This window comes from Trichosurus vulpecula, chromosome 4, assembly GCF_011100635.1.
Source record: "Trichosurus vulpecula isolate mTriVul1 chromosome 4, mTriVul1.pri, whole genome shotgun sequence".
NCBI classification, from domain to species: Eukaryota; Metazoa; Chordata; class Mammalia; order Diprotodontia; family Phalangeridae; genus Trichosurus; species Trichosurus vulpecula.
Window position 1 is genome coordinate 271,281,161 of NC_050576.1, and position 18,308 is coordinate 271,299,468.

Sequence of the window (18,308 nt, forward strand, 5' to 3'; positions counted from 1 at the left end):
TCTCTGCGTAGGCTATTGTCTAAGTAAGCCCCATATAGTTTCACAACCAAGTTATTCTCTACGAAAAATTAGGATTCCCAGGAAAGGGATGCAAAGATAGAAGAGATGTATAAACATCATCCTGAGTAATATCAGTGCTTTTGACAGATGGATAAAGCATTTATTTGTTAAGTGCTTACTGCGACCCATACACACTCCACCCAAACTAGTTTATTTGCTATTCCATAGCACATGCTATGCCATCTCCTCCCTCTGTGCTTTTGTACAGCCTGTTCCCCCTTGCCTGGAATGCTGTCCCTCCTCCTATCTGACTCTTGGAACCCCTTCAGGGCTCACCTTAAGTGTCTCCTCCTTGAAGAGATCCTTCCTGACTTTCTCATTTATTAGCACCACCTTTCCTCACCCTCAAAAATCTTCGCATTCTATAGTCTAAATTTTGTATTTTTCTATCCATGAATATAATGAATCTTTCTCCCAGCAGAATTCAAACTTCTTGAGGGAAGGGATTGTCTCATGTTTTATTTGTATTCCTGATGCCTAGCATAGTGTTTGCCACATAGTAGATCCTGAATAAATGTTTTTTTTTTGATTTGTGGTCACTCTGTTATCCAACTTACTTTTCCAGTTTATTTCTGTTTGTAGATGTCTTTTATCCTCCTCACACACAAGTCATTGTTAGCAGTAAATGGCAGTCATCCCATATCTTTCCATTGTCCTTGAGTCACCTGATCTTTTACTATTCTAAGGTTGCAGTGCTCCCTGATTCTCACACTAATACCGAATGTAAGTGTTGAATAAATGCTTTTTGATTGATTGGTACAGATAGAAATGCAGATGCAGTATACTCATTTCTTGCCTTTGGTGGGAAGGCTAACAAAAACCTACCACTGAAGTAGCAAATCATCATTCTTTACAGAGAGAAAAGAGAAGAAAATTGAAATCCAGTGCAATTAGCAATAAAATAACTTTCAATGTAATTTTGAAGTTGGAATGTTATATATAATGTGTGTATACATATATGTATGTTTGTATGTATGTATGTATATGTGTGTACATATATATACATATATACATGTGTGTATATAAAGACCACAATACTTCAGGCAGCACATATCTGTAATTCCCTGATCTTGGGGAGGCTAACTGAAGTAGGGTTAAAGCTAACTGGATGGCCACATTAAGTCTAGTACCAATATGGTGAATCCCTACCAGTGAGGGGGCCACCAAAGGATGAATGAACTGTTCCAGGTTGGAAAGGAAGCAGATCAGAGCTGATCAACACTGCGATCAGGCCCAGAAGTGACCCCTGTACTTCCAATCCAGGTGAGATAAGGAGATTCAATTTCTAAAAACAAGCACAACACAATTCACAAATTAGCTTTATCAGTGGAGCAAAGGCAGTTTTCCTAACTGCAGTTATTTCATTCATACAACAAGAATACACCAAGTTGCAGTTACATGATGCACAAATGTTAGAAGGATAAGACTTTAGATGGACAGATGGCCCAAATGCTGCTTGTCTGGTCTATGTAGAAATAGATACATTTGTATAGACATGTACTCATTGTATAGACTTTGGTTACCCTTCAATTATTTCTCCCCAGGCAACATGAAACATCAAGTCTAAGATTGTAAGACAGCCCTTAACACACATTTCAGGCTAATACTTTCCCTACTTTTTCCTCACTGCAGTAAAATCTCATTAATTCTGCTCCATTGATTTGAAATTTGAAATTTGAAATTAATTGGGGCAGGGACCTGACTTAAGCTTAGCACTGTAATATCTGTGCAGAAATGGTTTGCTAAATTTTTCAAGGGAATAACCATGATTACAGTGGGATTTTCTATAACACTTGAGAGCAAACTGTTTTCAAGTATCAAGTATTTTAAAAACACCTATTCACTTATAAATAATTGGCATGATAATTACTAACATCAGGAGATTTCTTAATTGAATTTGAGTTATAGAAATCTATTTTTTTTTATAATTCTATAACTCAGACTTTAGGAAAACTCGATTTCATTAGTTTGACTTATTCTCAATTAATCTGAATTTATGAGGCTTTACTGTAACTTGAGGGAAGGTAGGAATGTTGCTTCCATAACACGTACTTTACTTTGTCCAATAACAAGCTTCTTAGGTGTTGTTTCCATTAACACACTTATGGAGACATAGGCAAGGTGACATCGTAGCCTTGCCATAATGCTACAATAGGAACTTGAGCCTTCAGTTGAGTTACCTGGTCTTAATGATGATGAAAGTCAAAATAAGCCCAGCAATGGCTGTTGCAGGGAAGACAGAGAGAGATGGATTTGCTATCAGAAAGCCAGAAATTAATCATGGCCGACTATACCCAATATGTGTGAGGCCTTCTGCCCCCTGCTGGTGAGGAACAAGTTAAGCATTATGAATTTATTCACAATTGCCCTACATGTTTTTATTCCCAATTTGGAAATCCAAGTGGAAGTGAGACAGGCATGAAAGGAGCCTCTAATGAGCTGTGTGCAATAGAGAATAGGAGCTCAGCAGCAGGAGCCAGCCATCAGAATGAGAGGAATATTAGAAGTGTGCCTTGGACACCGGCCAAGATCTGGCGAAGTTCTAGGGCCCCAGTTAAAGATCAGAGATAATGGAAGACTGCAATACATTCAGTGAAATGAGTCAGAAATGGTTTCCTACCTTTTCCGCTCCAAGGTCTCAATGCAGCCGCATTTAGTCATGTTGGTGAGACACTCGGGATGACTTATTGTAACTCTCCAAATTCCAAACCTACAGACTTTTCAGAACTTATCAATCTCTCTGGCAGTAACAATTCCTTCCTGTATTAACAATGCTGTCCCGTTCAGGAACACACATTAATCCTTCTATTATTGAAATAATAAAAATGAGACTCTGTTGCCCTTCAGGCCAGAAGATGAAGCAAGCTATTGACCTGTTGATGATATTGGAGCTGTTTTTTTAGTATTCCTTATAGGTTGTCAGACCATCAGGATGCCCTCCTCAGATACCTTTTCGGATAATGTAACCTTATCACATGGTGGCTAGCATTGAAGGTACAGTCTGTGATGCTTAGAGAGGTAATGAAATTCCCCAACTGATAGGAATCCAGCGTAAGAGTCATATTCTATTTTTGCCTCGTTGCCACTGTGTTCCACCCAATTGTTCAACTTCTTACGTTACGTTTAGAAGCTTGCGCCTGGTCCGCCTTCTATATCGTAATCCAAGTCTTATACGTGACACCTGCTTATGACGAGATTTTCATATTCCACTAGCTCTAGCCAGTGGATATTTTAAGGTTACCAGAGACATAAAAAGATTTTGCATGACATGGAATTAACCCACTATAGGTCTTTATATGTCATATTCTAAATTAAGTAACACCTTAACAATGAAAAATCAAGGATTTCTTTAGCATAATTTAGGATTTAAATAGAAGGTAGTTAATTTGAAATAATTGCTTTCTACTAAGAAGAGGCTATCATTTGTGCAAATGCAAGTGACACATTTTAATTGTCCCTGTTATTGCCATTTAGCATTAATCTATCAGAGACAGGGGGCACCAAGGTGGGCACAGTGAATAAAGTGCAGGTCCTAGAATCAGGAAGACTCCTCTTCCTGAGTTCAAATCTGACCTCAGGCACTTACTAGCTTCCTCATCTGTAAAATGAGCTGAAGAAGGAAACTGCAAACCATTCCAGTGTCTTTGCTAAGAAAACTCCAAATGGGGTCATGGAGAGTAGGACACGACTGAAATAACTGAACAAATTTGAAATAATGGGTAGAAATCAAATTCTTCTATAAAATTAGGGGTTAGATGAGGTTGCTTCTGAGGCCCCTTCCAATTCTAGATGTGTGATCCTACTAACCTCAGTCTTCTGTTTACATTGTTAATGACATGCTTTATCATACATTTATCCAATAGCTATTATTTTGTATGGCACTTTAAGGTTTGCTACATGCTGTTCACCACAGGTATCAAAATAAATCAAAATAAAGCCACCAAACAGTATAAGGATCCTTGTGGGTGTATTGGCTTAGAAAACCACATGTTAACATTATCTGTGTCCTACTGTACTTTTATTTATTTTAACATTTCCCAATTATATCTTAATTAATTAATATGTTGCCATATGAAAGTTGGCCCATGTTTGACAACTCTGTTACACATGCTATCTCATTGAATCCCCACAACAACCCTGTGAAGAAAGTGCTAGCATTCTCATTTTACAGATGAGGAAACTGAGCCTGAGAGATGCTAAATAACTTGCCTAGAGTCACAGAACTGTTAAGTATCAGATGGAGAATTGAATCAAGAGTCTAAGTCTAGGGATCTAAACCCCTACCTGGATAAACTGAAGACTGAGAGAAAGGATTAAAAAGATTGGATTAGGAAGTAAGGAAAAGATTGTAGGATTTCAAGGCCCCCACCTGATCTTGAATAAAATGTCAATAACCAATCCATTTTGAAAGTTTTCATTTGAATTTTGTGTATATCCACTTGTCAAGTTCATCACCCTGGGTATGTTTAGAATAAGGACACTTGGAGTCAGATGTCTTTCACTAATGTCGCTATACAAATTCAAGAACATTTTTTTATACAAATTCAAGAACATTTTTTAAAATAAAAAGTACTAATAAAACCAGTTCCCTCTCAAAATGATCTATGGTAATTCTAAGTTTTTCTTTGTTCAGTTGCTGATACTAAAGTCTTAATAAAGAATAATGTTTACAATGTTAAAACAGGTCCCTCTATGCCTATAATTTGCAGGGGTTCTAGCATACATGAATATTATACTTTATCAAAAAAATTTTCTGCATCAGCTGAGATAATCTTATGGTTTTGGATGTTTTGTTTTTAATGTGCTTGTGTTGATTATTTTCTGATATTAACCATCTTTGCATCCCTAATATTCTATATAAATTGCTGTAATGTTTTATGTGATTTTATTTGAAATTTTTGAATAGCTATTCATTAATAACATTAGTCGATCATTCTTCTGTACTTTATTCTTCCCTGGTTTAGATTTTAGGGCCATATTTGTCTCATAAAAGGAATCTCTGCTTTCTGAATTTTTAAGAATAATTTATATAGTATTGGTACTAATTGTTCATTAAAAGTCTGATAAGGTCTTTAATAAAAAAAATAAAGAGCAGCCAGTTTTATTTGATAGATTCAATAGAAGGAAAGACCATAGGCAATGTTTAGAAGAAACCTTCTTGGATAAGGAGCAACAACAAATCTTTAAAAATCTGATAATACCACTTGACTTTTACAATGCTGGATTTGACATTTCTGAAACAGTATCAACAGGATCCATTTTCATTAGCATTATCCTGGGGAATTCTTGAAGTTACCTTCTCTGATGTAACATGTGGTACCATATGGCACCACTGCAGGAAAGTCGTCACTAAACTTGGAGATTTGCTGGTGCTTAATACTTTCCAGTGAACCAGGTCACAGTCCAATAAACGATAATGAATACAAGTAATAGAAAAACAGACAGTTTTAAAAACATTACAACTCTGGGCAGGTAGGTAGTACAGTGGACAGAGAGCTGGGCCTGCAGTCAGGAAGATCTAAGTTCTAATCCTGCCTCAGATATTTACTAACTGTGACTTTGGGCAAGTTACTTAACCACTGTCTGCCTCAGCTTACTCAACTATGAAATGGGTGTAATGATAGCACCTACTCCCTACCCACCCCCAAAGAAATTCTAAGGATCAAATGAGGTGATATTTGTAAGTACTTAACACCATGCCTGGGACATACTAAGCACTTAGTAAATGCTTGTTTCTTTCTTTGGTTCAGGTGTGTTAAAAGAAAAAAAGATATATTGTATAGCAATCTTTCCCGGGGTGCTAAATGTACAATGTGTCCTTTGCTTTCATTCTTCTAGCCAGAGAGTCTGTCCCTGTTGGAACCCTCTCTCTTTATCTCCGTCATTATGCCCAGATAGAAAAAGTTTCTCCCTACCTTTAATTGTATAGAAAGAGAGTTTGTCTGCTTTTGTGGCTTACCAGCAATCAATGTAGTTATACCATAACAGGAAATTGTTCTTCGGAGTGTCTTTGATGAAAGTCTTCTGTGTTTATTGCTTATATAATAGTTTTGTTCTTCAGAGCACCCAAGGACTGAAGAACATTCTTGACTACAACAACAACAACAAAACAAATTCACAGGGCAAATTACTTCTATCAAAAAAACTTGATGACTTGCACCTTTACACAAACCAGTCTCTAAACAGAGCCTAACCAGAACTATAAACATTTTAATATACATCAAGCTCACTAGAGATAAGGCCTATATTCTTCTATCCATGTCTCTCCCCCAATGCCTACTACAGAACGAGGTAAATTCAAATTTAAGTGTAGAGGGAATGAAAATGAAGTAAACATAAAACAAGATCTTGGAGGTCTTCTGGTCTTATCTCCTCATTTTATAGATTGGAAAAATAAGATTTGGAGAGAGGAGATGACTACAGTATTGAATTTGGAACCAGAGAATTTCATTTGAATCTGGGCTCTGCCAATTGCTTTCTTTGTGACCTTGGGCAAGTCATGCAACTTCTCCGGGACTCAGTACTGTCATCTGTAAAATAAAGGAATTGTGCTACGTATACGCTAAGGTCGCTTCCAGCTCAAATTCTACAATCTTATGCTCCTGAGTTAGGTTTCAGTAATCATTGTTCCACTCTTCAGGGTCCTGTGGAATAAACCATTCACCACTGTTCAAAGACTTCTGCTTGCTGAGTCTTTTGGGCTTTTGAATCCTTCTACCTTAGCTAAAGCAACTTCTTCTTTTAGTTTGCTTCTGCTGAGCCAGGCATTTAGAGGTATACCTTTTGTCTGGGCCACTGGCGCTCAAGGTCAGGGTTTGTACCTAATGCTTCTTTGTGTCGCCAGTACCTGGTATAATAGGAGTGTTCAATCAGTGCTTGATGACGATGATGATGAAGATGATGATGATGATGATGGACTGCGAGGAGCTACCAGTGGGTGGCTATGTACTGCCTGCTTTGCTGAAAGAAACTTTTTGATCTTTTGGTTATACTCAACAAAATAGTTCTGGTAATGTTATTTTACCATTCCCATGGAGCTTTATTCAGTCATTTTTCAGTTGTATTCAACTCTTTCTAACCCCATTTGGGGTGTTCCTTGCAAAGATAGATACTGGAATGATATGTCATTTCCTTCTCCAGCTCATTTTACAGATGAGGAAACTGAGACCCAGAGAGGTAGGTTGAATGGTTTTCCCAAGATCACACAAGTAGTGAATATTAAAGTCTTATATGAAAATAGGGCAGAGTTGCCTCTCTCTCCTAACACACTTGAAGGTTGACTTTTTAAAGCCCACTTCAAAATTTGCTTTCTTGCCTTCATTTTTTGTCCTTTCCACTCTTGTTCTATCTTGTCATATGAAACAGCCCTTTTATGGTATTTTAACACCTTATCCTTCTAAGGGGATTTGTTTAATAAATGTTAATACTCATCACAATTTTCTCAGTAAAGAGCTTGCCAATTTACTCACTAGCATTGAGTTGGGGCGGGGGGGGGCAGGGTATACTTCAACTCCATGGCAAGCTTCCCCATACCAAGATAAAGAGACTTTAATAAATGTATTAGTCTCTTTCTCTGACACCTTTGTCACATCATGTAGGAGCAAGTGTGCTGCTTCTCTGGAAGCTAAGAACATTCATAAATAACTTAGAATTTCATTTTTATCTCAAAGGTACAGAAACAGATTGTCTTATATATTAAAGATATAGATAAAATAACCCACCTATCATGCATGCATGATCATGTATGATGCTCAGCTGGAGAGATATATCTTCTCCATATGTGATTTTGGAAATTGGCATTATTCAAAACTAGTTCCAATCAGTTGCTGGTGACTTTAAATGACATTTATTTTTGAACCTGGATTTATAATGGAGCCTGTTCTTTTTGTCATCGTAGCATTGAAGGTGGTAGGCACAGAGAGAAGTGAGCAGCAGCATGCCCAGGTACGGCCAGGAGTGGTATATTGAGGTGTTGTGCTCCTATGCTTTGGGAGGCCACTGGGAGCCGGATACCTCCAGCTAAGCTCTCCACCCGGTCATTTCCCCCATCCAGATTGTTCCCTGTATTTGATGCTTTGGCTCAGTAAAAGATAAAGGGGAAACAACAATCAACATATGTCCTGGGATTTCATGGGATGGAAGGGATTCATCAGCCCACCTGGGGTCCCTTAAGGACTCACTAACGATAGAACACAATGGTAATTTCAGCATATGGCCAATTACCCTGCCCCTCCTGCACACAACATGACCCTGTCTCCCGCAGAGATTAATTCTTCCTTCCCTTGGCTTGTAGCCCACATTATTTCAAACTGAAATAATCTTTAATTTTGGTCAGTTTCAAACAAACTCAAATCTTCTGGCATGTCAGGATGAATATCCTTTCTGTTTCTGTATAGAAGTTGGAGACTCTCTGACCCTAAGCTGAGTCAAAAGGAAGCATAGCTTTAGAGCTGGAAGGGACCTTCAAGATTCACATACAGTGTTCTTTTTCCCCCTCAGGTTTTCTATATCTGTGGAAATACATCGTTGTGTGGTGCCTTCTATCTTTGTTGTTGTTTAGGTGTTTCAGCTCTGTCCAATCTCTTCAAAACCTCATTTGGAGTTTTCTTGGCAAAGATACTAGAGTGGTTTGCCATTTCCTTCTCCAGCCCACTTTACAGATGAGGAAACTGAGGCAAACAGGGTTAAGTGACTTACCCAGGGTTACACAGACAGTAAGTGTCTAAGGCTAGATTTGAATTCAAGAAAATGAGTCTTCCTGACTCCAGGCCCAGCACTCTATTGACCACACCACCTAGCTACCCTTACCTTCTATCTTAAAGTAGCTAAATTCAGAAGATCCAACATATCATAGAACCTATATGGGAGGTCTGGGTTTGAAGTTAAGAGGACCTTGTTTAAAATTCTGGGGCTACCACCTACCTATATGACTTTGGACTACTTATATTCCTTGGATCTTGGCTTTCTCATCTGTGAGGTTGAGGACATTCCACCAGTTGATTTATGAGGCCCCTTCTATCTCTAAATCTGTGATCCTACAATCAACTGTTGTATTCCCCTCTTTTGTTGAAGAAACAAAGGTTCAGAGAGGAAGTGACTTACCCCAGGTATCAGAGCTCTTAAAAAGAAGAGTCTGGAATGCTGTTTGGATTCAAGAAGAAATCAGAATGGTAGCTTGGCGTAACAGGTTATATCCCTCGTTTAGCAATGGGATTTGGTGGGGTGGAAATAGTGAAACTTTGAGAGCACCACCCCGTTACATCTGGTTCATATCAAATGTTCCATTACTTCAGGGGGAATACGTTATTATCACTGAAAGAGAAACCAAAAATGGGTTGGGTTGGAAGAATACAGTAGCTTCATATATGCCCTATGCTGTTCCATGGCTGGCTATACAAACCCTCTCCAACGTCACCAAATAATGTTGCTGCATCTTTAAAGTTCATAAATGAAATTGGTGATATGACTTGAATTAATCTATCCTCAGTCTGCATCAAGTCTACAAGCATTCATTAAGCACCTACTATGTGCCAGGTACTATGGTAAGCATATCATGAACTAGTGTTCAGATTTAATTTTTAAATTTTATTTTTGCCAAATTATCTAAAGCAGAATTTTTGTCTGAATTGCCCAATACCCTCCAATTGGTATTTGTGATATATCGCATCAAATTTTTATTTTGTTTTGATCTGAAACTTTAATTTCATTAATATAGGGAACTCCCAGATTAAAAAATTCCCTCTATCAATGTAGATAAATACCTTCTCTGCAAATTATAGTCTTAGAGTTCCCTAGAGCACTGAGAAGTTAAATGACTTATCTAGGATCACTCAGCCCATATGCTTGAGACAGGATTTGAATCACAGTCTTTCTGGCTTCAAAGCCAGTTCTCTATCCTCTCTGCCATATTGCCTCAAGATATGTACATACATATGTATTTTATATAAAATATGTATTTTTCAAATATATGTATATGTGCATATACACATACATATAACATACATATCTATATGTATAATTATGTACATACTTATATATGTATATCAATAATCCAAAAATACCAATGGATACTGCTCATAGGTTTTCATTGATTTAACTGTATATTAAGAAAAAGTTCACGTTCATTTCATTAATCATTTTGTTCATGACCTACTGAACTGAAACAAACATAAGTGTTTAACTTAAAAACTTTGGCATGAAAATGCTATTCTTGAAATAAATCAATTAGAAATGCATGATTCTTATGAAATTTTTTTGTTGATGGTTTTTAGGGAAAAGCTATGACATTATGTTTAAAATTACATGGAAAGCTACATTCAGTATTTGAATATCAGTAGATACATTTTCATATATCTTGTACAGGATAAAAATAAACAGCTGGCATCCAAGTAGAATTAAAGGTCTAATGTAGTATTTTAATTTACAAATCACTATATTTCCAAAACTGGGAGCTTTGCTATCCTTTAAACTGTCCTTTTTAAATTAAATTCATTTTTTTTCAAATAACAAGCATGTATATTCTCTCCCTCCCATCACAACTCCACCAAAAAAGGAAGGCAAACCTCTGTAACAAATATGCTAGTCAAGTAAAACAAATTCTTATATTGGCCATGTCAAAAAAAAATGTGTTTCATTCTGTATATGTAGTCCATCATCTCTTTGTCAAGAGATGGGTAGCATTCTTTATCATTTCTTCCTTGATATCATGGTTGATCATTATATTAATCAGTCTTTAAGTCCCTCGATGTTGTTCATTTTTATAGCTGTTGTTTTATTTAAATTGTTACTCTACATCAGTTCATATGCGACTTCCTAGGTTTTGCTGAAATCATCCTTTTCATTGTTTCATAGAGAACATATGGACTATTCTATTAACACATCATCATTAAAATACCATACATTCTCATTTTTTTGGCATCTCCTTAGTTTCCAATTTTTTCTACCACAAAAGAGCTGATCCATATATGTATGTATATGTATATGTACATATATGTATGTATATATGTATGCATGTCTGTATGTATGTATACTTTTATATTCAGGAACTTTCCCTCTTCCTAAGATCTCTTTTGGGTATAGGCCTAGTAAAGAATGGTATTGGTGGGTAAAATAGTATGTAGCATTTCATAACTTTGGGGGCCAGGTGATAAATTACTTATCAGAATAGCTGTATAAAAAATTGTTGAGAAAATTAGAAAGCTTGTCTGGCAGAAATAAAGTTTAGGCCAACACCTCACACCACAAACCAAGATGAGCTCCAAATTGTTACACGACCTAGACCTAATAGGACACATCATAAATGAATTAGAAGACCAAGAAGGCATTAGCTTGCAGATCTATGAATAGAGGAAGAGTTCAAGGGATCACAAAACATAAAACCTACAATTTTGATTACATGAAGTTAAAAAACTTTTGCATAAACAAAACCAATACAGCTAAGATTATAAGGGAAATAAGTAACAGAGGGAATAACCTTTGCAGCAAATTCCAATATGTATAAAGAAGTGATTTGTATTTATAAGTTTATGAACCATTCCTCAATTGATAGTTAAAGGTATGAAGAGGAAATTCTCAAGAAAAGAAATCAAAGGTATCTACTATATAGTTTTTAAATGCTCCATATCACTAATAATTAGAGAAATGCATATAAAGTAACTCCAAGTTTCTACCTCAGATTTACCAGATTGACAATGCTGATAAAAATAGAGAAAAACAAGAAATGTTGTATGGGCTATAAGAAAACGGGTATCAAAAAAACTTTTTTAAGATACTAAATTTAATTACATTTTAATTCTACCACCTAAAGTTGCAGCCTTTGATCTTCTAAACTTTTTTTAATTTAAAAATATTATTTATAAGTAATGCTTTCCAAGCCTTAGGTTTATCAGATTACACAGTGCCTATTTGGAAAATCAGAACCATAGAACTGAAGAATCTTAGACATGAAAGGGACCTTGGACATCATCTAATCCAACTTACATAGGAAACAGTCTTCTCTCTACAACATAACTCATGTCTCTAGACAGATGGGAGAAAAAATGCAGGTGTTCTTCTTGTGACATTTTGAAGCAGGACACAATAAAGAATTCAATCACTGACTTTTTGGACATATCGTGCCATCTTTCTGGACTTCAGCTTCAACTCTGAAAAATGAGAGGATTTAATTAGTTGATCTAGAAGTTCTAATATTCTATGAGTCTAGGACAAGAGTTCTTAACCTGAAGGCCATAAACTTGTATTTTAATATTGTAATGACTATATTTTGATATAATTGGTTTTCTTTGTAATCCTGTGTATTTTAGTTTTGCATTTAAAAATATTATTCTAAGAAGGGATCCATAGGTTTCACCAAAATGTGAGGATTGGGAAGGGGGAGAAAAGTGCCATGAAAAAGTTTAAAAATCTTTATACACTTGTTAACTTAAGAAAAGATGGCCATGATACTCATTAGGGTATCATTAAAGGCAAGCAGATGTGATTCTGTCCATCTAAGCATTACATTCGGCTTCAGGCATAGATAGCACTGCAATTTCTTCTGTTCATGTTGAGTCTACAAATTAGGAAAACTCAACCAAACAAGGCAATGCTCATGCCAGCAATGAATTTTTAGGGTTTGATGCAATCTAGAAAAGAGGACCATTTCTAACAAATTGTATGATGGGTTGTTTTGAAGGGTTGGTTGGTTGGTTTTTGGTCACTTTTTCACCATTCCTGTGAATGTCTGTAACTTACTGGGACATGTTCTCTTTTTCTGTGTTTTGGGGGCACTCACATCTTCAACAGCAACTTTGAATCCTCATTGATGCACGAAGTTTCCGAGCAGCAGTGCAGCGGCACCGAAAGTTCAGGAAGCAGTTTGGGGAGCTCAGTCACAGCCTGTAAGAAGGTAACCTCTCTTTACCTTTACTTTCATCTCAAAGGGATGGCTTGGCAGCCAACCTGTATCCTTTATCCTCTATGATTTTATTTAAAATGAGGTAGATGGAAAAAAGGAAGCAAACAGTAACAATCACCTAGAAATTTGGTTATTCTACAATGAGTTTCTAAAACATGAATCTCCTGGCTGCAGCAGCTTACCTCTTTTTTTTGAGATATTCAATGCATGAAGCCACTAACTCATTCACAGTCTATTCAAGAACTAGGATAAGCTTTCAATGTTTTCTTTGATTTTGACTAAGAATACAGAGTTGAAACCTGAAATATGTTCTTACTACATTTGACATGTTTCCTCTCTAGTCACTTGTACCTGTTGTTGTTAAGTCGTTTCAGTCATATCTGACTTTTGTGACCTCATTTTAGGGGTTTTTTTTTAGCAAAGATACTGGAATGGTTTGCCATTTTCTTCTCCAACTTATTTTACAGATGAAAAACTGAGGCAAATAGGGTTAAGTGACTTGCCCAGGGTCACACTAGTTAATGTTGGAGGCCAGATTTAAACTCATGAAGCTGAATCTTTCTGATTCCAAGCCCAGTGCATTGAGAGATATTTATTGAATTGAAGTGATACTTTGATAAATCTCTAATGGATCACAATCCCTCCATGCTTTCTTCTGTGATTTTAATACACATCTTTCTATAAATCTTTCAAAAAGGCTCCACCCAACATAGATGGAATCTTTATAAATGTGTCATCTCTCTAACCTCCAAACATTTGCACAAGCCATTTCTCATGCTGGAAATGTACTTCCTCCACATCTTGGCCTTTCAGAATCCTTATCTTACTTCAAAGCTTCAATTAGATACCAACTGAATATGCAGATCACAGAATCCTAAAATGACAAAGGAAATTAGAGATTCTCTAGTCCAACCTCACAATTTGATAGATATATAAACTGAGCCCCAGATAAAGTGACTTACTCAAGGCCATATTGCATTCAGACTAAAGGCCAGGCTCCTTGATTGCCTCTCTGGTCTGAAAACTCTGGCTACAGTGGACTCCTGTATTTCAATGGTTTATTAAGTGACTATTACATACAATCTACTGTATTGTTTCCCTAACTCAAGGCCCCAAGTCATAGCTCAGACTTGGGTCTTCATCCCTGGGGTAGAACCTGTAGGGTGGTTTTACAATAATTACAAACATAAAAGCATGTGAAATATAACCATGTCAACGTTCTAACATGGTTTTAATCCCCCATCTGATATGCATGAGTAGGGTAATTTCACCACATTTACCATTACCACAACTCTCCTGTTTCTCCTTATATGAGGCAGAGTAGCATGGTAGATAGAATATTGGCCTTATTTGAAGTCATAAACCTTGGTTCAAATCTTACCTCTGATAATTTACTTATGAACAAGTCATTTAGACTCTCTCTGAGCTTCAGTTTCCTCAACTGCAAAATGGTCATCGTAATATTTGTAGGACCTACAACCAGTGGTAGGATTCAGCCAGTTCACCCCAGTTCCCTAGAACAGGTACCTAATTTTAGGTAGTGTTCCCCCAACCGGTTGTTAGTGGGGGCAGAGCCTGTGCCCACCACGTCAGCAGTGGGGGCAGTGCCTCAGCTTGAAACAGGTTGTTAACTCATTTGAATCCCATCATTGCCTACAACATAAGGTTGTCATCAGACTCAAATGAAATAATGCATATAAGCATTGTGTAAACCTTAAATTGCTGTTAAAAGGTGCCAGTTATTATATATGTAACTAAAATTCCTTAAGTATTCATAACACTTCTCTAGGGGTTTTGAGATTACAATCAAGTAGAAAAGATCAGACAACCACAACTGAAAAGTGACATGATAATACATGAAAAGTTAATTAACACTTAGAGGACAACTATGTAAGAGATGTCATAGGATAGTATCAGATTAAATACCAAATAACAGTATGGACAAGAAGTACTATTAGCTTAGAGGTGGAAGAGATCACACGACCAAAGAGTATCAGAGCTGGCAGGAATCTGAGAGATCATCTCATCCAGTGTGGTCATTTCAAAGCCTCAGGAAACTAACTCCATGTCTATGCAGCAGTGCTCAGAGGAGGCTCCGTGGAATAGCTAGGTTCTTGTACTTTGTTCTTTGTACTTTGAAGGATGAATGAAAATTCAGCCAAAGAAGGCAAAGGCTGGTAAATAGGGCAAGAGTTTATGCAAATAATGCAGGTGGAGTTAATATGTATGACTGGTAGATTTCTTTTTTGTTTTGTTTTGTTTTATAAGATTACAAAACTAGTAAATGGTGGGAAGTCTGTGAATTAAATTTTCCTAGCTTTTTAGCAAAATTCTTGATAAAAACATCTTGTAATATTCATGTGTAGAAGATGGAGGGATAAAAATTAAATGCTAACAGGATCAGGTAGGTTCAGATCTGGCTGCATGGCCAGACTCAAGAGTTGTTGTTAAGGGTTCAAGGTCAATGTAGCGAGAGGGGTCCATTCGAGGATCCCACTGGAGGGATGAATGCAGATGACACAAAGCCAGGAGAGACAGCTGACACTGAATCAGAGTCGGGATCTAAAAGAATCCTCATGGGCTCTATCATTGGACTTACTCTAACAAGACAAAATTCAATAGGAATAAATGTGTTGTACTTAAGACAAAAAATTAACTCCCAAATTATAACAGATGGTAAGACAGAAACCGTTCTGAAAAAGATCTTGGGTTCTTAGTGAACTGCAAGTCCAATAAGAGTCAACAGTATGAGATGCCAGCCAAAATATGAACGTGATATTGGGCAGCATTGAGAGAGACATAGTTTACAGGAACAGAGAGGTGATTTTCAACTGAAAAGGAAATTGAAAAGTTAACTCCATTATAGCATCAAATTAAATGTTTATTTCAAAGTTACAAAATTTTGAAAGTAAATGAAATTATGTTCCTTGTATGATAACTTCGCAGAAGTTAAAAATTTAAAAGTTTAAATATGTTAATTATTATAAGATGAATGTGAAATTGACTGAAGATATATCAGTGGTGTAAAACATATAATAAGAATATACATCATTCCCAGGGTCTTTTGTGCTTTTGAAGTCCTACAATGTGCCCTCCAAAAGGAATGAATTTACACTGATGGAATTTTAGGCAGTATAGTACTGAGAATATGGGACAGAAATGATTAGTGTAGTGGGGCTGCTGCCCTCCAAATAGCAGCAGAAGCACTTTGCTTGACATGCCAACTACATTTTTTACATCCCTTGCTACTCTTGTTAGATCAAACAGCCAAGTTTTCAAGTTAAATTATAAATGTGTGTGTGTGTGTGTGTGTGTGTGTGTGTGTGTGTGTGTGTGTGTATGTGTGTGTGCTAGAATCACAGGGCACTGGAACTTAATCTCATAGTGAAGGAAGCATTAAGAAGCAGCTATTTAGGTTTTCCTTGTTTTGGATTCAACAACTGAATTGAATAAAAATAGATTAAGAGGCTACAATGTATTAAGTGCAGGGGATACACAGATAAATGTGAAATGGGCCCTCCTCATAAAGAAAATATGATCCAAGATAGAATGATATAAATACAAATGAGAAGTAGAGGCAAGATGGGGAGATAAAGCAAAGAAGGGATAGATCATTTTCATCTGTGGAGGCACAGGGCCATTGTATCTGATTCGGGCCTTGAAAAAAGGATGCGACCTCAGCAGAAGGAATTGGAGTTTGGAATGAGAAGCAATGGTCTAAAACCATCCAGGCACAGGGTTGATGTGAGCAAAGTTACAGACACAGGGGAAAATAATAGTAGAATGGGTCTAAAGAGAGTCTAAGTTCATTGTAACCTAAGGTATGTGAAAAATGTGGGCCAGACCTTTTATGAGGTTTGTTTATGCCAAGATTAAGAGGTCATACTTTAATCTAAAGTTGCTTTTTTTAACAGAAGATATTCCTGATCATAATAGTACATTTAGAATATTATTCAGGAAGCAGCACGTATGATGAATGGGGCTAGAGATAGACAATAGAAAAAAACCAGTTAGGTGATCAGTAGAGTATTATAGGTAAAAAGCGATTGAATGGTGAATTATAACAGCAATGAAGACAAAGGTCCTGGTGCAACAGATAGTGTAGAAATAGAAACAAAAGGAATTAGTATCTGATTTGATGTGTCAAGTGAGAAAAAGGGAAGAGTCAAAGATGACTGTGAAACACAGAATCCAAGACTGTTGGCGAAGAAAGAGACCTGTTAAACTATGTAGGGGGCAGGGGAATCCACAAACCACAACACAGCCAATAATTGATTATCCAGTTTTTGCTTAAGAGCCTTCACAGAGGTATAAACCATGATCCTTTCAGACATTCCATTACATTTTTTGGATATCCCTTATTATTTGTTTTTATTTCTTTTTTTTTGCAGGGGGGAAGGCAGGGCGATTGGGGTTAAGTGACTTGCCCAAGGTCACACAGCTAGTAAATGTGTCAAGGGTCTGTGGCCAGATTTGAAGTCAGGTCCTCCTGACTCCAGGGTCAGTGCTTTACTCACTGCACCACCTAGCTGCCCCTATCCCTTATTATTTGGAACATTTTTCCTTACAGCAAAGCTAAATGTGCCTCTTTGAACCTTCCACCCCAGCTCATGCTGCCCTCTGTGGTCAAGCAAAGTTTATGAAGTCTATGAACCTGGGTCATTGGAGGATGAATGTCCCTTTAATGGAAATAGAGAAGACAGGAGGGAGACATTTTAATAAGAGAAGAAGATGAGTTTAATGTCGAACATGTTGAATTTGGAATGATGGGACTAGAACGGGGGAAGAAGTTAGAGCTGAGGCTCTAGATATGGTCATCAAATATAACCTAAAAACCTGAACTATGTCTCTGATTCTTGGTACCAATGCAAACTCCCATTTAAGAAAGGAAAGGAAATGCTTTAAAGTACTGACCAAGTAATAGTTTACATTTCTGTAGCAGGGTTGTTACAACCCTATGGTTTAGAGTAAATATTATGATCCCATTTTACATACAGGGAAACTAAGGATCAGAGAAGGCAGGAGTATTGGCCACAGTAATATAGTTAATAAGTATCAGAGGTATCTCTTGACTACAAGTCCAGAGCCCTTCCCACTCTCTGCAGTCATTCTAAATGTTCTTGTTGTTGTTGTTTGGCCTTCATTTTCAAAGAGGACCATGACATCAGGAAGGTGATGCTATGACTTGCAAGTTAATTGGATTTAAGTGAGGCAGGGCTGTGCAAAGTCACCAGCCTCACTCTCTCCTCCAGAGTCATTTGGGTCCAGTGGAAAGATATAGTTCACGACTACTGGAATGGCTCCCAATTCAGTGGAAGGCCTTAGCCTTTCCAACCTAAGGTCTTTCCCAGTA

The 18,308-nt window shown here is 37.0% G+C and overlaps 1 protein-coding gene across 2 annotated transcripts in view; it reads left to right on the forward strand.

Moving 5' to 3' along the window:
- The window catches only part of LOC118846382 (SPHK1 interactor, AKAP domain containing), a 179,311-nt gene that overhangs the window by 37,263 nt on the left and 123,740 nt on the right, over positions 1-18,308 (forward strand). For both annotated transcript variants that reach the window (XM_036754872.1, XM_036754874.1), the window contains exon 2: positions 12,844-12,946. In XM_036754872.1, the coding sequence (XP_036610767.1) occupies positions 12,844-12,946 (103 nt within the window). The remainder of the gene's footprint in view (positions 1-12,843; positions 12,947-18,308) is intronic.